At 37.5% G+C, this 27767-nt stretch overlaps 4 protein-coding genes across 4 annotated transcripts; 3 read left to right on the top strand and 1 right to left on the bottom strand.

Annotated features, from left to right (window-relative positions):
* The first annotated feature begins 4711 nt into the window (after positions 1–4711).
* Positions 4712–6262, top strand: LOC117619632 (probable leucine-rich repeat receptor-like protein kinase At1g35710). The gene has a single exon (XM_034349632.1). The coding sequence runs from the start codon at positions 4712–4714 to the stop codon at positions 6260–6262; it is 1551 nt and encodes a 516-aa protein (XP_034205523.1).
* Positions 6263–7130: 868 nt separating this feature from the next.
* On the top strand, positions 7131–8332 carry LOC117619620 (MDIS1-interacting receptor like kinase 2-like). The gene is made up of 2 exons (XM_034349622.1): positions 7131–7683; positions 7920–8332. The coding sequence occupies exons 1-2, from the start codon at positions 7131–7133 to the stop codon at positions 8330–8332; spliced, it is 966 nt and encodes a 321-aa protein (XP_034205513.1).
* A 6522-nt stretch (positions 8333–14854) lies between these two features.
* LOC117615069 (probable beta-D-xylosidase 7) lies at positions 14855–19333 on the top strand. The gene is made up of 6 exons (XM_034344063.1): positions 14855–15362; positions 15546–15851; positions 16242–16411; positions 16782–16879; positions 17619–18383; positions 18620–19333. The coding sequence occupies exons 1-6, from the start codon at positions 14949–14951 to the stop codon at positions 19210–19212; spliced, it is 2346 nt and encodes a 781-aa protein (XP_034199954.1). The 5' UTR covers positions 14855–14948; the 3' UTR covers positions 19213–19333.
* A 934-nt stretch (positions 19334–20267) lies between these two features.
* LOC117615521 (metallophosphoesterase 1-like) lies at positions 20268–23183 on the bottom strand. The gene is made up of 4 exons (XM_034344624.1): positions 22844–23183; positions 22199–22758; positions 21887–21973; positions 20268–20702 (listed from the first exon to the last, which is right to left on the bottom strand). The coding sequence occupies exons 1-4, from the start codon at positions 23087–23089 to the stop codon at positions 20426–20428; spliced, it is 1170 nt and encodes a 389-aa protein (XP_034200515.1). The 5' UTR covers positions 23090–23183; the 3' UTR covers positions 20268–20425.
* Positions 23184–27767: the final 4584 nt, after the last annotated feature.

Genomic DNA, 27767 nt, shown 5'->3' with positions numbered 1-27767 from the left:
CAATGCCTAATAGAGAATATAATGATGTTATTGGTGATGAAGTCTTAGGTGATGTGATAATTGAGTGTGAGCCATTTACTAGAGGGATGCCAAATGTTACACATTTGATGAACTGGTGGGTGAGTTAGGTGGTCAAAATATTCGAGATGGGTGTGAAGATATATGGATTGAATGATGCTTATGTAATTGGCAGGGTATGACATTAATTTTGTAATATATTGTAATGTGATTTCTTCACTTTCATTATACAGGTTTTGGCCACAAAACAATCAGTGCAAAAAATACTGGTTCCAGATTTAAACATTATATTCTGCATAAAAAACGACGTCTGTTCAAATAAAACATGACGTTGTTGTGAACCAGTTATTCAGCATATCTACCGACGTCTTAAATCAACGTAACAATGAAGAACCACGACGCTATTGTGAAGCAATTATTCAGGATATCACGTCGGGGAAGGATTAAGAACCGCCATGTAATTTAAAATAACACGACTCCAATCCCATAATACCGACGTCTAAAAAACGAGATATATAATCTGAACGTTAAAAAATACGACGTCATCATACATTTTCCACGCCGCAAGTTCTTTTATAAACGAAGAGGAACGAAATGAATTCCGACGGTAATTCATTATAACCGCCGTCTAATATCAATTTAACGACGTTATTTGTAATACGGCTCTCATCATAATCAACGCCGCCTATATGTTCTGTAATACGGCTCTCATTTATTTGGAACCGACGTTGTTTAGAAGTTCAACGTCGTCTACATTAATAAAAAGGCCGTGGAGTAATGAATACATATAAATACAACGCCGACTATATAAATGCCACCGACGTTGTTTCGCGATTTCAACGCCAACTATAAATACATATCGCCGTAATAATGATGATCGACAACTAACTTTCACGCCATCTTTTAGAAAAATCGGCGGAAAAATTTATTTCATGACGGTTGTTTGTAAATAAGAGACGAGTAGATTTCAATAACGCCGCCTTCTCATGTATTTAAAGACGCTATATTTTTGTCGGTCGAAAAATTATATTTAACGGCGGAGTGTTTTAGTTGTCGTCGTTGTATGTCTATCTTGCGGCCTTGTTCTTTTAATATGTGTCATATTTTTCCTTTTTAACGACGGTGATTTGTTTGAGTTGGTCGTCTATTCTCATCCTCGACTATTTTTAGAACTTTAGCAGACTAAACACGTCTGTTTTTATTTGTTTTCGACGTTGTTTTATTTAACAACGTCTAATATTTATCGTCGTTGTTTGTTTCTGAAAATAGGACGTATAAATTTTGTAATACGACTCTCATATATTTGTAACCGACGTTGTTTCGTTGTTCCACGTCTACTCTATAAATGCATACGTCGTAAATAATGACACTGACAACTATTTCCACGTCATCTTTTATAGAAAAATCGAAGTGGAAAATTTATTTTACGACGGCTGTTTTTATATAGGCGACGTAGTGGGAATCAATAACGTCGTCTTCTAATGTATTTAAAGACGTCATATTTTTTATTGTCGTGAAAATGATATTTAGCGGCGTCTTATTTTAATTTTCGTCGTTGTATGTCTATCTTGCGGCCTTGTTCTGTTAATATGTGTCATATTTTTCCTTTTTAACGACCGTTTTTTTAGAGAGTTGGTCGTCTATTCTCATCCTCGACTGCTTTTTTAGATCTTTTGCAGTACAAAGACGTCGTTTTGTATTTGTTGATGACGTTGTATATTTTAACAACGACGGTGATTTAGCGTCGTGGTTTATGAGGGAAAAGATGGCGGTGGATTCCACGACCATTGAAAAACCGAATACACGACGGTGATTTACCGTCGTCTTTTTGCTTTTTTGTAGTAGTGAAAGATCATCTCTACAAAAAATCACTTGAATCAGATACCATTTGACCACTTAGGACATGCGCTGCTTTTCATTTGAGTCTGCCTTGTTCTAATTCTTCTTAGATGTTTGGATTATTGTAATCTATTTCATGCCCACTTATGTCTTTTGCTCACGCTTTAATAAGGGTTATTGGTATTTAGAAATGTTTTTCGTAATGCATGTATGTTTTGCTATTAGTCCAATCCTGTCAAGCATTCGGTTAAAACTTCACTCGCAGTGCTCTGTTTTAATAAAATAGTGAACGTACACTCAAAATGATTTGCTTTGGACTTGAAGATGACCAGCCAAACAAATGGAATGGGAGTTGGAATAAATTGTACACTGGGAACATATCAAGCAAGAACATTTTGCTGGATTCTATGTGAGGCATGTGTTTCAGTCTCTGGAACCTGGACTCACCTAATTGGGTCGTCATTGCAGTAACATATGGATAGCTAGCTTTGGTTTGGCATCAAGAAGCAGGGGAAGTCTTCTCTCTTGTTGTGACGATATTACGTTGGCATGAATGTCACAAACCAATTTTAAAAAAAATAAAATTAATATGGTACAATTTTAGTGAGTAAAATATGTTATAAAATTCAAGGACCATTCATGACAAAAACCCTTCTCAGTATCTTTCTATCCGGAGAGGCTGCATTTGTTGAAGCTTGTTACCTACGATATACCTGGTGACATTGTGTCAAGCATTCAAATGGGGCACTTCTGAACCCCTATGTCATGCAAAATCCTTGTTTTTCTCTCGGTTTACTTTGTCAGAGCTGAGTGTGATCTAGGGTTTATAATCCAGTCGGGTAGTTTGGACAGTGGGAAACAGTATTCTGAAAAACAAAGAATGTATTTTCTCTATTAATGTTATAATTCTTTTTTGTTGTGTATATGTTTGATCTTATTTTATTTTTCAGTTTTTAATTGCTACAAATTGACCAATTTGCCCTCATAGTGCCCACATGGTATCTTTTAACGATAACATAGACTTGCAACTGGCTGCTGGAGGAGAAACTTGGCTCTACAGTCTTCACACAACTTAATCAAGCGCACGAGGAATAGGCTTTCATGTTATACCATGTGACATAGTGCCATGTGACATAGTGCATTGGCAAGCATGCAAGTGAGACACTTCTGAACCCCTATATCACGCAAATAGTAACCTCTCACTTTCCATCAATTTCATTTCAGTAATTCCAACATATTTTTCTCCCAAAAACATGAAAGTCGAGGAACCCTTGATCAGAGAAAAGTCTATGAGAAAGCTGTGCATACTAAAAAACAAACATAATCAAATTAGTTTTCCAAGTCATGTGCATTGAGTTGAATGGCTCCTTTAATAAGTTATCTTGTCAATTCTTAGCTAAAATCGTTGAACATGCTCATTTTAAGGCCTCTCAAACTCTCAGTAGTAGCCAAATCAAGTGATAAAGACAACGAATATTATAGGTTTCTATTTAAACCATGCAAATCTCCAAGTTCAACCAACAAACATGTTTTGCACATTAATGTCTTAATTATTTATGACAAATAAAATTGCAGAAAACAAATTTAACCTCAATTACGTCGTCTTAAACAGCCTCTATATGAAATTTTATTAATAGGATTAAACTTGAATTTAAATGTGTTTTAAACAAAATTTATTGTTGGGTGAACTTGATTATTTACATGATTTTAAAACATCTATAAATATATGATAGAAATCGTGTTCTTGACTCATGGGTTGTAATAATAGGAAGAATAAAAGTTCAGCGAAAACATGCAAACTTTCCAATTTTAACATTATAGATAACATACAAAGACTTTGACTGAAGATATGTATGCTTCTTTCCTATTTTTCAATGTGTCAGGTTCTAATATTTTCTTGTTAAAGAAACTTTATTGTGACCCAACAATCCAAATAAGAAAAAATAAAAAATAAAAAAATAAATAAAAACACTACAGATAGAGCAACAACCTCAACCCCAGCTATTGAAATCCCTCCGAAGTTGTACCTAATTTTCATTTTGCTCCATAAATATTTTATTTTGAAAATTAAAGATATAAACTTTCGTCATTTTAAAATGACTGAGCAGAACTTGAAAACATTCCAAGCCATGTTAACACCAGATCTATGCATAATATTACTCGAATATACCCACACACAAAAAAATGTTATTTTTCTCTCAGTTTGATTTGTCAAACATAATGAGAAACAGTATTCCGAACAACAAAGAAAGTGTTTTCTCTATTTTTATTATAATTATTTTATATTTTGTGTATATGTTTTATGTTATTTTATTTTTCAGTTTTTAATTATTTATAAGATACAAATTGAACAATTTGCCCTCATAGTGCCCATATGGTATCCTTTAACAGTAAAATAATTGGAATGTAATTGACTTTAAAAAAATGTTTGTATCCTGAATTTTCTCAAATAAAAAAACAATGGGCAAAATCTGACGAAATAGCCTCTTCTTAAGGGGACTTTCAAAAATTTAGCCTCTTGTTTTTTAACATCCCAAATAACCGGTTTTATATATATATATATATATAAAAATTCTGACGAAATAGCAGAATAATCAAATGAAGTTGAATAAATTATCGGTAGAGCACAATAATCAAATGAATTTATCCAATAAACGACAAAACAAACCATCAATTACGCATTCCTATTCCTATGTACAGTAAACGACAATTTCATCTTTAGTTCTTGTACAATTTATAGATGACATCCGAAAGACTTTTCAATGCTCAACTGAACCCCAAAGACTAACCCACACTATATATAACTAGTAAGGCACGGCCCATACAATATACGTATTCCACACAAACAATAACCATGACATCTTTCACTTCCGCTAAACTTTGCTTCCTCCCTTATTGCCTTGTCATCTTCTTGTTTGTTTCATCACCAAATTGGGTTGCTTTTCCTTCTGCTACTTCTACTTCTCATACTGAGGCAGAGGCTCTTCTCAAATGGAAAGCCAGCTTCTTTCCAAATCAAGCCCTCAATAACCTCACCTGGTACGACCTTCCCACTCATAATATTAATGCCACCAATTCTTCCAGCACCAATCCAAAACCAAGAACAAGCCCATGCACTTGGACTGGTGTTTCATGCAACGCAGTTGGAAGTGTCAGCAAGCTAAACCTTTCCACTTGTGGTATTCAAGGTACGCTACATGAGTTTTCATTCTTGTCCTTCCCTAATCTTGAATATCTTGACCTCAGCTTGAACAGACTCTTTGATGCCATCCCACCTCAAATTAGTAACCTCTCCAAACTCCACTATCTTCATCTCTCCCAGAATCAGTTCTCTGGGAGAATTCCACCAGAAATTGGTCTCTTAAGAAATCTTAAGTTTCTTCATCTCTCTTGGAATAACTTGTTGGGGGAAATTCCTAAAGAGATAGGCAACCTGAAATCTCTTGTATATCTAGCATTGTCCTACAACAATTTAAGTGGTGTCATCCCTCCAAATATTGGTAACTTAATAAACCTAAATAATTTGTACATGGGTAAAAATCAACTTTCTGGTTTGATTCCCAAGGAGATAGGGAACTTGAAATCTCTTGTAGATCTAGGCTTGTACTACAACAGTTTAAGTGGTCTCATCCCTCCAAATATTGGTAACTTAATAAACCTAAAAACTTTGTACTTGTATTCCAATCAACTTTCTGGTTTGATTCCCAAGGAGATAGGGAACTTGAAATCTCTTGTAGATCTAGAGTTGTCCTATAACAATTTAAGTGGTGTCATCCCTCCAAATATTGGTAACTTAATAAACCTAAACACTTTGTACTTGCATCACAATCAACTTTCTGGTTTGATTCCCAGGGAGATAGGGAACTTGAAATCTCTTGTAGATCTAGAGTTGTCCTACAACAATTTAAGTGATGTCATCCCTCCAAATATTGGTAGCTTAATAAACATAAACACTTTGTATTTGCGTAACAATCAACTTTCTGGTTTGATTCCCAAGGAGATAGGGAACTTGAAATCTCTTGTATATCTAGGCTTGGGCGATAATCAACTCAATGGTTCAATTCCTATTTCAATCAGTGAGTTGCACAACTTGGAATACTTTTACCTAGGTGATAACCAACTTTCCGGACCCATCCCCAAGGAGATAGAGAATCTCAAGAAGTTGACTAATTTGCAGTTGGGTGTAAACCAATTTTCTGGTTACCTGCCCCAAAATATTTGCCAAGCTGGAAAACTCACAAACTTTACAGCAAGCAAAAACTATTTGACTGGTCCAATCCCCAAAAGCTTGAAAAACTGCACGAGTTTATTCAGACTCCGTCTTGACCAGAACCAATTCACAGGCAATATATCTGAAGACTTTGGCGTTTATCCGAACCTTCATTTTATAGATGTAAAGCCATAACAACTTTTATGGAGAAATCTCACACAATTGGCAAAAATGCCCAAAGTTGACAACCCTACGACTTGCGGGAAACAACCTTACTGGGAGCATCCCACCTGAGATAGGCAATGCAACCCAAATTCAAGAGCTAGATCTCTCTTCTAATCATTTAGTTGGGTTGATTCCAATGGGATTCGGAAGACTAATTTCTTTGGAAGGGTTGATGTTGAATGGAAATCAACTTTCAGGTTGTATACCGTCAGAATTCGGATCATTGAATGATCTTGAATATCTTGACTTGTCAACAAACAAATTCATTGAGTCAATTCCTAGCATTCTAGGTGACTTGCTCAAATTATACCATCTGAATTTGAGCAACAACAAGTTATCTCAAGCAATTCCACTTCAGTTGGGGAAGTTAGTTCAATTGAACGAGCTGGATTTAAGCCATAACTCTCTTGAAGGTAGCATACCGTCAGCAATGAGTAATATGGAGAGTTTGATGATTCTCAATCTTTCCCACAACAATCTTTCGGGTTCCATACCATCAAGTTTCGAAGAGATGCACTTGTCGTACGTTGACATATCCTACAATCACTTGGAAGGTCCCCTTCCCAACATCAAGGCATTTCAAGAAGCTCCGCTAGAAAGATTGGAAGGGAACAAAGGATTGTGTGGCAAAGTTGGAGCTCTGCTACCACCCTGCAATGCACATGGCTCAAAAAAGGACCACAAGGTCATATCTGTTCTAGCAGTATTTGTACTTCTATCTGCTCTCTTTATAATTATCTTTGTAATAATGCAAAGAAAGAAGAAGCATCAAGATACTAAACAAAACCACATGCATGGAGAAATTTCCTTTTCGGTTTTAAATTTTGATGGAAAATCAATGTATGAGGAAATCATAAGGGCAATAGAAGATTTTGATTCCATATACTGCATTGGGAATGGAGGACACGGAAGCGTCTACAGGGTGAATTTTTCATCTGGAGATGTAGTGGCCGTGAAGAAACTCCATATGCTATGGGATAGAGAGACAAAATTTAAGAAGGAGTTCTTGAATGAAGTAAGGGCACTCAGTGAGATAAGACATCGGAATATTGTGAAGCTCTATGGTTTCTGCGCACATAAACGACACTCATTTTTGGTGTATGAGTATCTTGAAAGAGGTAGCTTGGCCGCAATGTTGAGGAAAAATGAAGAAGCTAAAGAGTTGGGGTGGAGTAAAAGAGTGAATATTGTTAAAGGCTTAGCTCATGCCTTATCTTACATGCACCATGATTGCCTGCCCCCGATTGTACATCGTGACATCTCAAGCAAGAACATTTTGTTGGATTCTGAATATGAGGCATGTGTTTCAGACTTTGGCACAGCTAAGTTTTTAAATCCAGACTCAACTAATTGGACTACCGCTGCAGGCACGTATGGCTACATGGCACCAGGTAATATTGCGATTCCATGTTCTCTGTATTTACCCTTTTTTGTTTTGTTTTAGACCAATGCTTCATTTTCATCATTACGAGAGGTTAACATAAACACATTTTCACTTCTTTAGTTTGGAAAATATGACTATAAACTAATAATTCGATTTATGCATGATACAATTTTGTTAAAATTCCACTGAATAGTTATGTCTATAAACTAATAATGCCACTTCTCTGCGGTTTTCTATAAGCAGAGCTTGCTTACACGATGGAAGTGAATGAGAACTGCGATGTTTATAGCTTTGGTGTGGTCACATTGGAAATAATTATGGGAAAGCATCCTGGAGATCTTTTCTCGTCTTTGTTATCAATCTCTTCATCCTCCTCCTCCTCATCATCATCCTCATCATCATCTGCATTAGCAGCCCATCAAATACCAATTGTGGATGTTTTGGACCAACGCATTTCCCCTCCTACGCATCAAGTTGCAAATGAAGTGGTCTCTCTTGTGAAGATAGCATTTTCATGCTTGAATTCCAGCCCAAAATCTCGTCCAACAATGAAACAAGTTTCTCATTTCCTCTCAACTCCGATGCTGCATTTGTCGAAGCCGATACATATGATGACATGTGGTGAATTGCTTGCTCTTGATCCTTTGGCTACCTGATCAAAACGTGCCTCTTTGCTACTCACATTTCACTTTCTCTATGTCTTCTTTTTAGAAGAAAGATTCTCCATAGATATTTCCTTCTTGTAATTTATTTCATGCACATGTACGCTATGGTATGACTTTATCCAGGATGCTTTACAGTTTGTTTATCTTTAACATTAAAAACTTATTGGAGAATTTTCCTTAAAGTTTGTTTATCCTTGTGAGGAAAAACAAAATGAAATAAAACAAGGGTTTGTCGAGTAATTTATATACTCAGTGTAAACCGTCTCAAAATCAACAATAAGCAATTAAACTATGAAAATCAAAGAGAGCTTCACTATTATACCCAAAATAGGGGCTGAAATTATAAATAAATAAAAACTCACATGGAATGCACTTAAGAAACACACCCAAAACCAATTTACTACATAAGAAATGGGTGTTGAAGTTTCAATAAATTACATGATTGCCACTGATTAACTTTTAAAAAGTCAACACACAAAACTCAGAAAAAATAAATATAAAAAAAACCCCAAAACAAGCCAAGCTCATTTCTTTTTTTTTAAAAAAAAATAACAATAATTTATTTTTTTAAAAAAAAATTTGAAAACCAAGGAGGGGATCTTCATAGAAGTACATTGTTAATACTATATCATAGAACTATCTTGTTAATATTACTATGTCATAGAAGTACCTTGTTAAACAAAACTGAGATCCATAACTAAAATAGTAACAAAAGATAAATCGATCATCAAAGCGTAAAATACATTTCCTAAATCAACTAAAATCCAAAAAGAAACATATAATTGAAGCAAAAGATCAAAAATCCCAAGTCCAAACCAAATGACAACGACGACGCGGTGAAATCCCCGTCTTCCTCCACAACTGATGATGACAAGTCGTTGTCATTGTGCAATACTCTGGAACAACCGACGAGGTCCTCTACTATCATTTTCGCGCGGCTATGACAGGACCCGACCCAATTTCCACTTTGGAATTCGAGCCAAGTCCTGTGCGTGTCCGACACCTGGCGAATGTCGGGCACCAAGGACCTTTTTACCCTTCTTAATTTAAATTCTTTTTAACTTCCCTTAGACTTCTGCCGAAATTTCGGCAGAGTCTCCCTTGTATTTTGACCACTCCCAAAATTTTCCACCTGTTAAACAATCAATAATTTCACACCAACTGCCAGAATATCTCAAATAACCAATCTTAACTCTAGTTTCTCAGTTTCAACTAGATATCAGAGCATTTTTTTCTAAATTTTTCAGGGTTTCAAGGGTTTTCTACGAAACTCTACCTTACGTGGTGAAGCGGAAATTTTGCATGGCCCGGTGGTGGATCTCGTGCACTTCTACGACCTGGGGGCGAAAAACAGGTTGAAAAATGTGAGTGGACAAAAATAAGGTTCTTAGAAACAACTTTATAACCATAATAACCCCCATTGTAAAAGTAGTTAAATAAAGCTGAATACGTACTCTCCATTGAAAGCATACTAAATTCAAGGCATTCTATATAAATCATATTCAAGCTCGAAAAGTTTCGCACAAAAGCAATGAAATCAAAACTTGCATAAAACACTGAAATCAAACTTGTATAAAAGCTCTGTATTCAAACCTTGCATAACTGAACAAATATACAAAGATATAGAATGCGCAAATATCAAAGAAACTGGTTTGAAATAGCTGAAAATCATAACTGAATAAAAGAGCTAAAAATCCTTTGAAAATACCACCTATTTGTACCCCTGTCATATCCGTCAATTCCCCTGGCAGGTCTCGGGCGCCACGCAGTCCACCCGAGCCGCAAACTGGCGAAATCAGGGGACTATGATCAGGCTGATCTGCCGGCAGATTCCTCTAGGCCACCAAGTCAGCTCGAGTCGCTCTGGCAGGATGCAGGGGACCGTAGTCAGCCTGATCCACAATCCTGGCAGGTCTCGGGGACACAGAGTCAGCCGAGACGCAATCCTGGCAGGTCTCGGGACACCAAGTCTGCCGAGCTGCAAATCCTGGCACTCACGGTCCGAGCGTCCCCGTAACTCGTGAGGCAAAGTCAAGTGCACTGACATAAGCTGAAATCGGACTGGATGTCCGTAGACATCGGTCCAACTCTAGGTAATCACCAAAGAAAATGGGTACGAGGTGGTTTTAAAATAAATTCCTTTAGAAAAAAATATCTGAGTAATAACTGTAAAGCTCAAGTTGTGCTGCGGTCTCAACTGATTCCAACCTCAAACTCTGTTTCTATAACTGGTAAATAAGCAGCACAGACTTATAGAACTATTTCTGTACTAATCATGTTCGGAACCACAATAAAGCTTACTCAAGATCAAATAAAGAAATTTATTCAAATAAACTCATTTATAAAACTCATTAATATAAAATCAATAGAAAATCACTTATGAAATCTTATTTATAGAAATCCTTTATATAACTCATTTATATAAAATAATTCGTGAAAGAAAGTCCACTCACAGATGGTCCGAGCTCAATGGACCCTTCGAAGGTCCCTCCTGCAGGTCGACTGGACCTCTGGTGCCTGATTATCCAGGAATAATAAATCAATAGTCTGCTGAAATAAAAGAATTAAATTAAACACCCTGCCCCCGGCTCCTAGAAATACGTGCACTCATCTTAAAGTTACTCTTATGCTCGCCTTAGCTTTTTAGATAGTTAGAATGGTCTTAAGAGACCCGAAGCCTCACTTAAGCGATAAGCTGCCAGATCGGCCGATCCGGGACCCCGTGGGTCCACGGTCTCCGATGGCCAATCTGGGCTTCTCTGAAGGTTCCTTACATAGAAGGAACCATGTTCCGCTAATTTGGTCCGAAACGGACGGTCGGATTGGCCAAAATCTCATTATCGCTTAAAATCCAAACCCTAGCCCCAGGGTTCGCGATTTCGGAGTATCCGGGACTCCGATTCGCAATCCGTCGAATCCTACACGATCCTGAAATCATGTAGACCGACATATCCGAAATTCAGCGCGATCCGACGATTTGAAGACACTGCACCTGCGGATCGCGCGATATGGAAAATCCATTCGGGGCTCAAACGGACTCCGAATCGAGATCCGCGAAATCCTACGCGCTCGTGACGACACAAGGGTCACAAAACTGCACAGAATTACTTCACCACCCTCACCCACGCGCCCCAGCACGCTCGGTCAGATTTGGGTGTCTTAAGCGATTTCGGAACCAAGACTCCAAACTCCTCTCCTAGGTAAAACACCCCATTTGGAGTCACTTTTGTTCTTGGACATATCCCAAAAAGTGACCGGAAATAGTAGTTTTTGGCGGCCGAAGTTTCAGCCAGATTTCAAGTCGAAAATTGATCGCTTTAGAGCTAAAATCGATCGAAACCCATATACCCATCAGCTAGAACACGAAAAATAGCTGAGAAACCATACCTTACTCGATCGATTTGGTGAAGAATTGAAGGAGCAAATCAAGCTGGAAGTTTGAACTGGAATCGGTGAACATCCATCGAAAATTGTGATTTTCCGACCAGCTCAGGGCGACCCCGGGGTGGAGGTCGGTCAGGTCTTGACGGCGAGAGGGAGGCGGAGCCGATGGTACCCTCGCCGGAGATCGGTTCGGCCTGTGGTGGCCGGGCCGTCGCCTAGAAGTCGAACGGTCGCACTGCTGAGTGCGACGGAAGAGGAAGAGAGGAGAGAGAGAAGAACTGACGGGGGAGAGGAGAGAGAGGGAAATAAAAATCTGACTTTTTGACCAAATTACCATTTTGCCCTTCGCGGTATTTAGACCATATCTTCTTCGTTACAACTCCGATTCGGGTCTACTCCATGTCTACGAACTCGTTTCACCGCGCTCTACGCAATGGCGTAAGCGAAATTTCCAAATTCTTTTTCGATTAAAAAGTCAAATTTTCCCCCCATTAAAATATGCGAGGGCAAACTTGTCTTTTTGCTAAAAGATATTTTCATTACTTCTTAGATATTTTCTTTCTTTTTAGATATTTTGGTTTGGGTTATTACAGGCTATACTTTAGCTTTTTTTTAACGAGTATAGCCGAGTGGCTTTACTAGGGTCCTATTTTTTTAAATAAATATTATAACCGTGCGGCTATACTTCTTTTAAAGATAATATACTTTAAGAGTATAGCTACGCAGCTATACTACAGTTTTTTATTGTTTAAAAAATAGTACAGCCGTGCGTCGATACTGTTTTTGTTCGAATCGCTAGCGCGTCCTCTTTTTTTTTTTTTTTTTTTTCAGCCGTCCCTAGAGAGTATAGCCGTTCGACTTTATTCCTTTTTTTATAAATAGTATAGCCGAGCGGCTATACTCTTTAAATTACACATATGACTAATTTCATGTTGAACTAAATATGACCAAATAAACATATACGTGTGAAGGAACGGACTCTGGAATCTTTGTGCAGGTCCGTGTTCAAATGATTGATTGCCTTCTCTTTGATTTTCAGCTTGGAGGGATTTACTGTGTGTCTTGTTTTATGTGTTTTGTGATTCTGCTATCGCATAGACTTATTTACTCTTTTCTACCTCCCTTGAATCTTTCAGTGGAAGGAAGCAGTATGAACAACCTAGATATATGTCAATAAACACTGCAATTGAGCAGCTTTTGGTGGTTGAGGACAATCGAGGAGAATCAGGTAAGGACCCCAAAATTTTCATATCTTGAGGGCTTCACTGTCAATGTTACCTACTGTCTGGCTTGTACACAACATAAGACGATGACTTCTAGTTGCTGTAGTTTTGATTTTTGCATTACCCACCTTTCAGCATATGATGAGGACAGTATGTGTGTTGGGTTTGCTCGGCTGGGAAGTGAGGTTCAGAAGATAGTTTCTGGTAAAATGAAGCAACTGCATTTTGTTGATTATGGAGCACCTCTCCATTGCTTTGTCAATGTCATAGCCGGCAAGACCCATCCGGTGGAAGAAGAAATGCTGGATATTTACAAAATTAACGAAGAGAACGATCATGGCATTGTATGGTGACATCCTATTGCACACAAGACTAACATATTATCTTAAACAATCTATGACTAGAATACAATTTTATCAAGTAAACTCCAATTTATCATGTTTTCTTTGCTAATGCAAATTAAATAATACAACTTAATTATACAAAGGCTCGTTTAAAATCCGTCGACTCAAGTATGAAGTATGAGTTCCTTTCATGTTTTGGCTGATAAGAAAGACCTTATTACTTCTTGGAGTGCTTCATTCATGGCAGAGTTGTAAGAATAAGACCAGCCTTTATGGATAAAATGCCACCAAAAAATATATATCACCTCCAAATTAAGGGTTCTCAACTCAAGTATTAATGTATCATCTTCATGGGGCACATTGAAATACTATATTCAGAGTATTTACCATAACAACATTATCTACATCAAACCAAAATCCAACTAAACAGAACAATAACATGAAAGAAAAGTAAAACAAATTTCAGGGGCAACATGCATCTAGACTTGTAGTATCAAAAGAAGCTTAAACGAGCCATTGATCATTTGCTTTAAATCTTCGGAGAATATATTAGAAGAATTATTTGGGGCTTTGGCCATAAATTATAAATATTTTATGGTCAGGTTCATCAAAGGGGCCAAAAGCAAATAATGAGGTAAGCATGTACAGTGATTTTTCTCACACTGTCAAGATATCATAAGGTTCAAACATTAAATCATTGGGGATGGGGATGAAAATTCCCCGAAAATTGGGGAATCAGGGGCGGATTTGGGAGACAAGCCCCCAATGGGGATGGGGATGGAAATTCCCCGAAAATTTTAATCATGGATGGAGAGCGAAGACGGGAATGATTATTGTCATACCCCAACCTGAACTGGCCTAGTTGCCGTTGACATGATGGGTTTTAATATTATGTGTATTAATATCAGCACAAGCACTGATGGGCTTTGGAAAGAGAAAAGGTTCAAAACTTATGGGCTTCAAATTAGGACGAATTTTCAAACTGACGGGCTTCATTGTCACTTTTCGTTTTATTTTACAAGGAATTGAAATAGTGATTGTTGAACGATTTTAATTAAATTTCTAGCAGGAAATTAGAAGGTTCTGGTTTTAATAAAATTGATAAACTACATGTAAAAAGGAAATGTGCTTAGTTTTATAAGGATAGTGAGGCTGAGTGAAGTGGGTGAGTTATATATCTTTTGCTTTCTTTTTAATACTCGTTTATTTGACACTATCCATCAACTAGTGGCATTTCTCTCCTCTTTTTCCCTCTCCATATTTTTTTCCTCAAATTTCAATCAGTAAAATTAATTCAAATATAAATTAATTAAGAGTTTGTAATTTAAATAATTAAAGAATATTTACTTATGCATTTGAGCTCCTAATTCTATTTCAATTCATCTTCTTTTCTAATATCACTTATTTAAAAATAAAAATAAAACCAATATAATAAAGAAATTTTCACTTAGAAACAATTTGTTGTCACAAAAAAAAAAGGTAAAAAAAAAAAAAAAAAAACAATTTTAGTAATATAACAAACCATCTTAATTAGAGAATGACCTCAAACTAGAAGTGGGCTCAGTCATCAGTGACAGAGACCATTGTCCATGCCTCTGCCCTATAAACTTTCACTTTTTTCTGCATTCACTTCTGCATCTAACCAAGCCACACACCATGAAGCTTCAAGCTCTCACTCCTCCCACACCTCTTTTCTTCTTCTTCTTCTTCACCACCCTCCTCTTTTCCCCTACCGAGTCAACGCAGCCTCCATATGCCTGTGACTCGTCCCAGCCATCAACCAGCTCCTACCCTTTCTGCAAAACCACCCTCCCCATCAACCAAAGAGTCCAGGACCTGGTCTCGCGCCTCACATTGGATGAGAAAATCTCCCAACTAGTTAACTCGGCCCCTTCGATTCCCCGACTCGGCATCCCGAGTTACGAGTGGTGGTCCGAGGCATTACACGGCGTCGCCGACGTCGGCAAAGGAATCAATCTTTACGGCACCATTTCTAACGCCACCAGCTTCCCTCAAGTCATCCTCACCGCCGCCTCCTTCAACGAACACCTCTGGTACCGCATTGGCCAGGTGAGTCAGCTCACCGAGTCAAACAAAACCCAACTCGGCCTCTGTTACTTTTCTGGTCCAAAAAATTACAACCCATTACTTTCTCTTTGCTGCACATCAAAACCCATGTCCTTGTTTTTGTGTCTTCATTCGAAATAAATATTAAAAAAATGAAAACTTGTATTTATTTACTTTGTTCATTAGGTGATTGGGACTGAAGCTAGGGCATTGTACAATGCTGGGCAAGCAACAGGGATGACATTTTGGGCACCGAACATTAACATTTTCAGGGACCCAAGGTGGGGGAGAGGGCAGGAGACACCTGGCGAAGACCCATTGGTGGTAGGCAAATACGCCGTGTCGTATGTGAGAGGCGTTCAAGGCGATTCTTTTGAAGGAGGGAAGCTCAAGGTCGGTGGTCGTCTTCAAGCTTCTGCTTGCTGCAAGCATTTCACAGCTTATGATTTGGACAACTGGAAAAGCGTCACGCGTTTTGGCTTCGATGCTCGTGTGAGTTTTCTTCTATTGGTCCATTCAAATTCTTGCTTGGAATTTTTTTTTTCTTTTTAGGTTTTTTTTTTTGTTTCAGGCACTTTGTGACTTTATTGGGCAAAATTCAAGATCCCTCCTTGATTTAAGTGCCATAAATTATACATTTAATTTGATAAATGTTGAGTAGAACTTTATTCGGTTTTGAATTTGTCAGTTAATAATTCACTTCAATTAATTTTTCATTATTCTTGTGTGTATTGTCGGTCGAAAAACAGAGATCACACTCCACCATACCTTGGTGTTCTCATATTTATAGAGAAAAATAAAAACGAAATATAATTATCTCATATTTAAAAACGTGTTATTGGGGCATTGATTTTATTTTATTTTATTTTTGTTGTTTTGCAGGTGAGTGAACAAGACCTAGCAGACACGTACCAGCCTCCATTCAAGAGCTGCGTGCAGCAAGGCCAAGCCAGTGGCATAATGTGTGCTTATAATCGTGTGAATGGGGTTCCAAGCTGCGCAGATTACAATCTCCTAACCAAGGTTGCTAGAGGCCAATGGGATTTTCATGGGTACTTTACTTAAATTACAAAATGCTATGCTTCTGTTCTCATCATGGTTTGTTTGGAATTATCTACTTTTGCGATCACCGTTTTCCCTTCAATTATGGACATTTTTACTGTCAATTATCATGATAAGGTAAGATCTTAATCTGCATTGTTGTCGACATATAATTAACAGTTCACAGTGAGACTAAGCAGATGTTGGTGAGACTAGTTGGTTAAGTAGTGGGCTCGTCTTCTTGTATCCGAGTTTAGGATAATTTAGAATATTCTCTGTGAGAAAAAGACAAAAAATGACTGATAAAATAAAATTTCTGTTTTTAACTCTCAGTGTCAATAAAATCCAGCTATTGATGAGCTTGAATTCGAAAATGATCAGGTACATCACGTCGGACTGCGATGCGGTGTCCATCATTCGCGATGTGCAGGGGTACGCTAAAACGCCCGAAGATGCAGTCGGTGATGTGCTCAAAGCAGGTAATGTGGGGCCCGCCCTTGTCTTTTTTCTACTTTGTTTATTTTCCCATGACATGCCACATGTGTCTGTTTCTCAGTTTCTGAGTACTTTTTTGCTGTGTAATGTCAAACCTACCCCTGTTGGGCTGTACATTCTGTGCGCATTATCTTTTGATTTGAGGTCAGGGCCCATTTGTGGATATGTGGGCCCACCCACTTGATCAAACTTTATGGGCTTTTGCTTGAAAGTCAAAATAATAAAAAAAGTAGCTTGTCCTTCTTGTTCTCTTAAAATGGACTTCTAGTTCTGTTTTCGGATGCACGGCTTCTAAGCCTATTATCAATTCCCTTTTTCTGCTAACAAGTGAAGAGAAAGTTGGATTGTTTTAGATCCCATCAAAGATAAGATACATGAATTCTAAAATGAAACTGATTTGAGTCAAGATCTGAAAAGGAAAGAAGGAACCTTTAGACTATGGTGTCTGATTGGTACAAAATTTGATTTAAGAAATTTCAAAATTGGACTCATTATAATGTGATATTGAAATATGGTCATGTGACATGATTTATTCACGTGTTGTAATATAACCGTATTGTCTACACATATTATAAAACGTAAACGGGTGTTGTAATATAACCGTATTGTCTACACATATTATAAAACGTAAACGGGGGTATAACACTTAATCGTATTCCAATACCACGCAGTAGGGTAGTGGACTATCTCTAACATGCTTCCACATTTAACTAAATGTTGCAGGCATGGACGTGAACTGTGGATCCTACTTGAAGGATCACACTAAATCTGCAGTTCAGCAGAAAAAGCTGGATGTGTCAGAAATAGACAGAGCCCTCCACAACCTCTTCTCTATAAGGATGAGGTTAGGCCTGTTTGACGGCAGTCCACTCGAGCAACCTTATGGCAACATTGGTCCAGACCAAGCGTGCTCCAAGGAGCACCAGGCTTTAGCCCTTGAAGCTGCTCAAGATGGCATAGTGCTTTTGAAAAACTCTGGCAGACTTCTCCCATTGCCTAAATCAAAAGCCATTTCTCTTGCTGTCATTGGTCCCAATGCCAATGCTTCAGAAGCACTTCTTGGAAATTATCATGGCCGTCCATGTAAATCCATAACCCCCTTAAAAGCATTGCAGGGTTATGCTAAGTACACAAATTATGAAGCAGGCTGTGACACAGTCAAGTGTCCCCAAGCTACAATTGATAAAGCAGTTGAAGCAGCAAAAGCAGCAGATTATGTGGTTTTGATTATGGGGCTGGACCAAAGTCAAGAGAGAGAGGCGCATGACAGAAGGCACTTGGGTCTGCCTGGAAAGCAACAGGAACTCATTTCCAGTGTGGCTAAAGCTGCTAAAAAACCTGTTATTCTTGTGATTCTTAGTGGGGGTCCAGTTGACATAACTCCAGCCAAGTATGACAAAAAAATTGGAGGCATCTTGTGGGCTGGATATCCTGGTGAAGCCGGAGGAATTGCCCTTGCTGAAATCATCTTTGGTGATCACAATCCAGGTAAATTAATTGACAATGCTTAGAAGAACCAATTGACAAAGCTGGATAACCGTTCTCTTGCCGTATATCTGACATCATATGGCAAGAGAACATTTGACATCATATGTTGTCAAACTGTGAATATGGCACATATACTTTTACGAAAGTCCACCTAATGAATTTGTTCAAATTCTAGATTGACAGATGATAACATTTTCTTGACAAAATGCTTGAATTATTTAATGTTTGCCATGCAGGTGGAAGACTGCCAGTGACTTGGTACACACAAGATTATGTCAAGGTACCAATGACAGACATGAGGATGAGGCCTGACACAAAAACAGGTTATCCTGGGCGCACTTACAGATTCTACAAAGGCGGAAATGTTTATCACTTTGGTTTTGGCCTCAGCTACTCCAACTACATTTATGAGTTTGCCTCCGCCATAGCTCAAAACAAGCTATACTTAAATGAATCATCCATTAGTCCCAAAGTTGAGTCCTCAGACTCCGGCCATTTCCGGTTAATCCCAGATTTAAGTGAAGAATTCTGTGAGAAAAAGAAGTTCCCAGTCAGAGTTGCGGTCAAAAATCATGGGGAGATGGTTGGTAAGCACCCTGTGTTGCTTTTTGTGGGTCAGAAGAATCCCAACAATGGAAGCCCAATGAAACAGTTGGTTGGATTTCAGAGTGTGATATTAAGTGCTGGGGAAAGAGCTGAACTTGAATTCATTTTGAACCCTTGTGAGCACCTCAGCCATGCAAATGAGGGTGGTTTGATGGTAGTGGAAGAAGGTTCTTATTTCTTGCAAGTAGGAGATGTAGAGTACCCTCTTGATATCATAGTTTGATTTATGAAGGGTTGCTTCTTGCAACTGCCAATTTAGAATGGAAGTATGATTTCATTTTGAAAATGAAAATCTTTAATTATTGGGAAACCAACCTTGAGCTGTTTATAGCTGTTCTTTGTCCTCCATTGTGTTGATTGAATTACTGCTTATCTCCCATGCACAATAGAGACAAGACCAAATAAAAAAAATATGTGCAATGGAGAGTAAATTGGAATTGAACTACTTGTATAGTACACTAGAATACGATACGGTACATATACGATGGAACATACAAGATAAGTACGTTAAAAAGTATGAGACATGTGACTTGCAAGTGAAGATTGAAAGTGAAGAAAGTTTTGTTGGGACCCTCATCATATTATCTGATGTGGTAAGACTAACCACTTGAAGAAAAATTAATTGCTTTGAATATCAGGAATATTAGGTGCAACAATAGGTGAAAGAGTTATAAAGAGAAATTAGAGCAAGGCCGTCCAGAGTTAATAAACCAAGAAGAGGTGTCTCGAGTGACAGAAATAGCATAAGATGACTAAAAGAAAGGCAACAAAGTACTGAGAATATCAGTCAAATGTAATGAAATGATGATGTCTCGATAATCATTTTGCATAAAGATGATTGTGCATCGCTGATACATATAATTGCGAATCATCCATGCATGTGAATTCCATAATGAATTATGTATATCAACGTCGCTTTTTGCTCTCGTCAAAAGCGAAGCTCTAGTTGGTAAATGATACCTGTATAGTCTAAATAGTAAAAACCAAGTGGAGCTGGTTGATTGGTGCTGGAAGGAGTAGCAAGAACAACCTCATGACTTTGCTGAACAGCACCCATATATTTCTTCAAAAACCAAATCAATTAGTAGCATTGTCCAAAAGGCTAAAGGACTCGATGATCTATAAATATGCTCAAACGTTGATTTATACAAGGCATCTCACCAGGTGACACGTCTCAGGATCACAAAAGTTTTTCAAGTAGGTTTAGTTACAGGTTGGTACAATATTTACGACTTTTGTATTTACCTCTGTTTTCTCCAAAAGAAATGCAGCCGGGGATTCATTGTTAAAATAAGTAGGATACCCTCCAATAGACTTTGGCAAACAGAGCTTTATCCTTGGTAGGATTCTGGCTTTGCCCAAATACAACACGGTATTGTACATACAAAATTGTAGGGAAAATAATGCACAACACAAATTTTAGTACATATATAGCGTCAACTTTGTGTTAAACATCTTAAATTAGGCGTGCTTGGGAAAACCATCATTGGTACTAAAAGAATCAGAAGAGTTACATAGGCAATTAGAACGTGAGATTCCCTAGCTAGAGAGCAATAGCTGACGCTTACTTCTCCTTTGTTCCTTCGGAAAATGGCAACAACAAATCCAGGATCATCCCTTGCATTCCATGTCATGGCAGGAACAGTCACCTCGCGAGTCCCATCTGGGTGGAAGTGATCATGGAATTCCTGAGTGTGGGCACTGAAAACAATCCTGCAAAAAGGAATTAACAAAACTGATTAGCTCACAGGTGAAGATGTGAACTTGGCATTTGAGGTACATTGTGAGTTGTAAATCGGAGAACACATTCATGGATTAATATAAGAAGTGAAGCCCTGGAAAATTAAACATTGGAAACCCTAATTTAAATTTTCATTATGAGATTTGCCCATTTCACTTTTACACTTAAGGAGGATCAATCAATGCCATAACATCAAACTGGCATTACCCACCAGTCTGACATATGTGGACACTAGCAAGGGATTAAGTGTTAAACTGAGGAATATTAGGTGACGATTAAATCAGTAATTTCAAATGCAAGTGGACCATGAAGCAACATCTGATTGGCACATCAACAAGAATATTTTGGGAGGAATTCAGGAAAAGGTCCCAATAAAAATGTCAAAAAGAAATCTGTACAAGCATAAAGTAAACTGAGGAACATTTCAGTATTATAAACTTTGGTAACAGAAAATTAGTGGAAATCTGGGAAAATGGAACAATTCATGGATATACCAAGCCTGGTTAAACAAAGAGAAAGCCAAAGCGTCATTAAACCCCACCCCCAACAGAAAACATAAAAAATGAAAGTTTACTCCTGAGATTTGTGGAATTTATCCCCTCAACTTCAGAGCATAATATTGTATCATACCCCACCATCACAGCAATGGAAAGTCTGAGAAGGTTCCAATAAGGAACTTGCATAGAAATTTCTCTTTTAAACGCTATATGTTTTGCAAAACAGATCATGACTTTTTTCCTTTGTTTTCCAGTGTTTGGCGTGTGAATGGACAGTTCTGTACAAGCAGACCTGTGTTTTTACAAGGACAGTTTTGTACAAGTTTCATTTTTAGTTTCTCATACATGCAATTATTTTGTACTCTGTAAATCAAGTTAATTATATTCTCCTTCTCTTATATCAACCAGAGAAAACAGTTAATCAGAAATAAAACCAGACCTAGAAATATGAGATATCGGAATACTCTGAAATGGTGACAAGTTAAGACCATAGCATATGTACACAATACATGCTTTATTTAAGAGGGTCTCACTAACATGCTTTATTTAAGAACACACATGCGGCATTTCACTAGACGATTGTAGAAAATGGAAAAACATGGTCCTAATAACCAAGAATGACAGTATCATAAGAACTCTTCTTCTGAACATGAACTCACCTTGGTTTGAGAGCTTGAAAGATATATTCAGTAGCATTTGGAGGTAGCTTGTGTAACAAATTGTATGGCCCTGTACCAACACGACCCCTAGAATCAAAGGGTAAACAATTTTCAATTAGCATGAAGTAAAAATTCAAGCCATTGTACAAACTGAGAGTAACAAAACAAAATAAACAGCACAAACTGATAGCCGGCTTTTACTACAGCTTCTATGAGGTCAAATGTAAAAACCCCATTTGAACTAATTCCTATCAGACATTAAAAAAAAATTGAAAGTAAAAAACAGAAACAAAAACAATTGCTTGCACCTACCTGCCGTCCAATATGCTTGAACTCCTGCTCCTATCATAGTTAGCAGCAGCTACAGTTTGGCTTAATGGGAAGTGAAGCAAGAGCACAGGACCAGACCCAGATGACATAGCATTCTCTCTCCACCCAAACTCATAAACCTTCTTCCTCACTCGCCCATTCTCATCCATTCCCTCCAGCTCGCTTCCCATCTGAAAATCCATGCTTTCACTCTCCACCACCTTCTCCACACTGAACCTCAGCTCATTGTTCCCGCAAAGCAAAGCCACGGCATTTAGAGACACGAAACTCACATTACCGATTTCGAAGGCTCCACAACCGGCAGAGTCAAGACCCGGAAATCTACCCGAAACCCAACTCACCAAATCCGAACTTAGCTTATCGCACTCTCCGATATCTCGGTCGCCAAGAACAACGTGAAGTGGCAGCCCGAGAAATGGACCCACAACACGCTGAAACTGGTGAATCACCGAAATGTACTTGGAATTCGGCAATTTGTAACCTCGGGCCGAGATATCGCCCAACACTAACAGCATATCGGGCTTCAAAGTTCGGAAAGAATTCTGCTTGATAAAAAATCAGGCAACTCAGTAGTAAATAAATGGGGAAGGCGAGGGCAAAAGGGGGAATTGTGTTTGCTGGTATTACCGTGAAGAACCTGGACAAGTAGTAGTCTCTGAAGAGGAGGTTGAAGTAGCCGGCCTCGGAGCCCAGGAGGAGGAGATTGGCGACCATCATGACCTTGAGGTCGTCTGGGTGGTCCTGGTTGGGTTCATGGCCATGGAGGTTAGGGCTAGGTACCCTTTTGCAGGAAGGAGATGAGACCCACTCTTCATAGATGAACAGAGCTGAGACTGCGATTAGGGGCAACAATGGCTTCCACCCAACCGCCATTGTTGCAGCAAATTGAGGGCTTTGGGAGTTGGACGAAATTGAGGGCTTTGGGCCTTTGAAAGCAAGGCATGGATCGGTCCATAAATTTTTAATTCGTAAATACTTTAAAAACTAAAAAATAATAATATTTTTACTCGAATACAATATTGGACTTTTATTTTTAAATCAAAACGTTGAAACGTTACAGAACAACTACGACTATATATTTTTAGATGTAAAGGAGTCATTATTGTTTTAAGTTATCTCAGTATTCACCAGCGGTTTAGAAGAAAGATAAAGACAAGACCCACACATATTAACAATCGCCTTCCCAATTTTCATAAATCAAATTAGCTTTAATTCAGATTCCAACCAAACAATTAGTAAACATGCTAATTATAATTAGCCTTATTACCATTACACTTCCAAACACTTAATAAACACTCTAATTTGGGTATACACGTTTCAGTTTGCTTCGTCGTACTCCAAGTCTTTTTCACTTCGTCTCCCTATTTCAATCCTAGATAAGTAAACATGCCAATAGCCATGATATAAAGTTCCAAATTTTAAATAAATATTTCTTAAAGCCTAAAATCTAAACTAAAAGATTTGTCATGTTATACAAAACATTAGAGGGGCCAAAATGCAATTTCCACATTTGTTGATTTTGACTAATTTAATATATTTTCCTCGTGTGGGCATCCAACAACGACAATGTGTCACCACCAAACTACATGGTAGTTTTGTCACGCTCCAATATCATATTATTCTTAAATTGGCAATTACTAGTTACCACCGACCACCCTTACCATATATAAGATAACCCTGCTAAGAATTTAATCTTCCTTTTAGAATCACAATTTCTCTTTCTGTTCGTAGCCACGTGCTTTCTGAGCTAAAAAAACAGTACAACGAATAGAAAAAGGTAGGAAATTTATTACAGCTAAATTCTTTTTCTTTCGTAATTTTTTTTATATATGTTAGAATTGGTCTATTTGCGGAAAGCGCTTTTGTTTTTGTAGAAAATATTTTATTATATTTGAGATGAATATCTTTTACTTGAATAATTCGCATGCGCCATGCATGTAGACAATGTGATGAGAATTAGAAGTGAGAAAAGAAAGTTGAATTTCAATGTGATGATGACAATTTTAAGTGGGGAAAAAAAAGTTGGATTCGGGGGAGGAGGGTGCGTTGGTTATTTATTTTTTATTTTGTTGAGAAATTCTATGATTGCATTTATAATTCAGTTAAAAAAGTCATTAACTACAAATGGCCAATATAAACTAGCCATAAAAGGGTCATTACAATAACGGAGCGGTCTAATATCAAAATTAAGACAATCTGGTATATCTCCACTAACGATCAGGCAGGATCGAAGAAACTCTGGCGTAGGCATCCCAACTAAGATTACAAACTTAGAATAATAAAAAAGATAAAGCTTGAAAAAACTAAGCCATAACAATACAAATAAAACTCTCACAAATGAGAGATGAAAAACTCTCACAAAAGGAGATGTGAAAACTATACAGAGAACCCAAAGAGTCTCTGCAACTTATTCCACACATAAAGAAATTGCAAAAAAGATGGTGATATAGATCCGACGCCGAAATGCAGGTGAAGATCCGACGAGCCGCAGGCTCCTATAATGGTTGGATGAAAATCATAACAAAACTAAGACAAATAGAGAAAAACCCTTTGTCTCTGAAAATGAGGGAATAGGTGAAAGGAGGAAGAGAAGAGGGGAGAGGGGGGGAAGAACAATGGTTTCCTCCCCCCTCAAAGTGAAAAAGGTTCTAAGAGTGTTTTTTTGGGAGAAATGAGGCTAGGATTTTTTGGGAGTCCTTTTCTTTTTGGAGGGTGGGTTGGTTAAGAGTGTGAAAATAAAAGTAAATGTAGGAAATTGATGGGAAGTTTTGGATTCCTAGAATTATTATACTATTATAAATTATTATTATTTTCTTTCACACAACATAATAACAGGACCGAAAAACGACATGAAGTAGTTAGTAGATTTGGGCTGACCATTGCTTGACATGAATCCGAGCATGACACGACTCGCTAAATACAAATTATAAATGGGTGGTGCTAGTGTTAGTGTTAGTGTTAGTGTTAGTGTTAAGCTTAGTAACTCAATATTGACATAATAAACATATTTAACTAGTATATTCATTTTGTCATTTATTAGTATTATGTATTATATGACAAAAAGTATAATTAAAATATTAGTTTTTGTGGTTTTGTATGTATTCATAATTAAGTGAATTCTAATTTGGTAACTAAGATATAAGTGATAGGTTTGGGTCATAATAATGGAAACTTACTTTAAACAATTTAGCTCAAAATAGAAGTAGTTAAATCCAAATACAACAAGTTTATAAATAGATTGAGTGGACTTTAGGCATTTGATACGATTAATTAAACAGACCGGATTAGAGTTAACTATTTTTGAATAAAAACATGAAATTATATGACCGCTAAACCCTAAGAAAGAGAAAGACTATAGCGATTATGCAAGGTTATATATCTATTTATGTAAGAACATAGGCATTGGAAAATAGTCTCTTTCCTATACAAAATTTGAGAAAGAAAGAAGAAAGACATCTTCATTCATTGAAAAAACAAGAAGGGCTGCTGCTTTTATAGTGATCACATTACCCAAAAGTGTTTATTCGACATGCATTTTGGTGTTTTGTTTCTAAAATTTTAACAGGTTATACAAACTTATGGAATCAGGTTGCTTCTTTGAATAACGTTTTGGAGTTACAAGAAGTTTTGCTGATCATCTTGTTGTTGCTATGGGGGCACAACTTGTCTTTGAGTTTGCCTAGTTTGATGTCTTCCCTACTTATTTGGCTCTTATCTTGAATGATGATACATTAAGTCGAGTATCGCCCTATTAATTTTTTATTTTTTGTTGGTTTTCGGATTCGTCCCACCTTATTTAAAAAAAATAAATTACAAGAATTACAAGAAGTTTCATTGCAGAAATATGAGAAAAACGGGTGTCTCACATATAGCCCATGCGTATCTGTAGCAAATGTGAAGCATACGTTTTATGAGTACATAGGACATGGTAGGCTGGGCAAAATTATATAGAGCGTGGTCCACGGGGTGGCTGAGGTCTGCTCTGACCCACCCTAAATCAGAAAAAATTTCCGAAAAAATAGCCTAGTTGCTAGTTCCAAACCTCCAGACCGAAATGGCTCAGGCCCCAAAAATATGAATTGCCTCAATTTTGGTCCATATGGTTTGTTTAAATAAAAAAATCATAGTTGTAATTTCCTCAAAGACTTTTTATAATGTTTGAATTTATTATGTCAAATAAATAAATAAATATATATATATATATATTTCCAATTGCATCTACAAAGATTCTTAGATTTCATTTGGTGCAAAGAAAAGGGTAATGCTACTCTTAATACATTTGTATACTATATTTGTATACCATCTTATGTGGCAGATGAGGTGAACATTCATAAATATTAAAATTAATTTAATATTTTTTTATAATGATTTATTGACACTTTCTAATTGATGTAGTTGTTCACTTCATCTGCCACATAAGATAATATGAGACCGTGACATACAAATATGGTAAGAATAACATTACTCCAAATGACCAACCAACTTAATTGAATCCAAAATCAATAAAATTTTGTTAATATATATTTTTTGGGTATTTAAAGTCAACCTTTATTTATTTTTAATTTCGCTTTAGCAGCATGAAATAGTACTTGTTCCATTCTAGAACACATTGAGATTCTTGAGTTTCGGTCACTGCTACAAATATGAGTTATGTGGGTGTCTAAATTAATTGAATATCTAACCACCCTCAACAGTGCCATCATGAAAGTACAAGGGCATAATAGTCATTTACTAATATTTTCCTCCTATTTATTATGGTCCAAATTTAGCTTCTTACCCATAAAATCCCATTTTCTATAATAAATTTTTTTAATGGATTCATGACATTTATACACGTTTTCAAGTGAACTTTAGTAATTTAGGTGTTTTTTTTCCCTAAATTTATCAACCAAGAAAAAAAAGGACACATCCACTGCCTTCCCACGCGCCTCTGTTTGGCGTGTCGTACACACACTGCTACACTGTTGCCGTACCATAGGTCTGTGTTTTCCCTCCGCTTTAATAGCACGTGGGATCGTCCTCCCTCCTTTGTTACAATGACCTTTATACCCTGCTGATTTCACAAATATTGCACCGTTCCCTCCGCGGCCATTAAAAATAAAAATGAAATACCGCATAAACATCCAATCAAGGAATCATGTGTCGAGCACAAAATCTTTGCCGTACACGTGGCCATGTATTGGGGCCCACGGCCGAAACTGACCGAACTGTCGCTACTACTGCCTTGGAGCGTAAGATTCTTACGTGCGAGCGTTTTGCACGTAAGCTAAACCCTCGGATTACCCTAATCCACCGCTGTTAAAGTCCCGAAATTACCCTCCACCTTATCCCTGAAGCTATCCTAGTCAAATTCAAACCCGCAAAACTGAGTCGGTTATAAGCAGGAGAAGGGAGGGTGTTTTTGGAATTTCGGATTCTCGAAGCGATAAATAAAATAAAATAAAGGGTAGAATTAAAAATTGCCGGGAACAAAATAACGGTGGCCGGAGAAAAAACCGGCCGGCGAAGGCTTTGATATTTCCTATATAAACCCGTCACCAGGCCCTTGTTT

The sequence above is a fragment of the Prunus dulcis genome, chromosome 1 (genome assembly GCF_902201215.1).
Source record: "Prunus dulcis chromosome 1, ALMONDv2, whole genome shotgun sequence".
Taxonomy (NCBI): Eukaryota; Viridiplantae; Streptophyta; class Magnoliopsida; order Rosales; family Rosaceae; genus Prunus; species Prunus dulcis.
The sequence above is the reverse complement of the archived record's forward strand: the minus strand, read 5'-3'. Positions and strand labels throughout refer to the sequence as shown.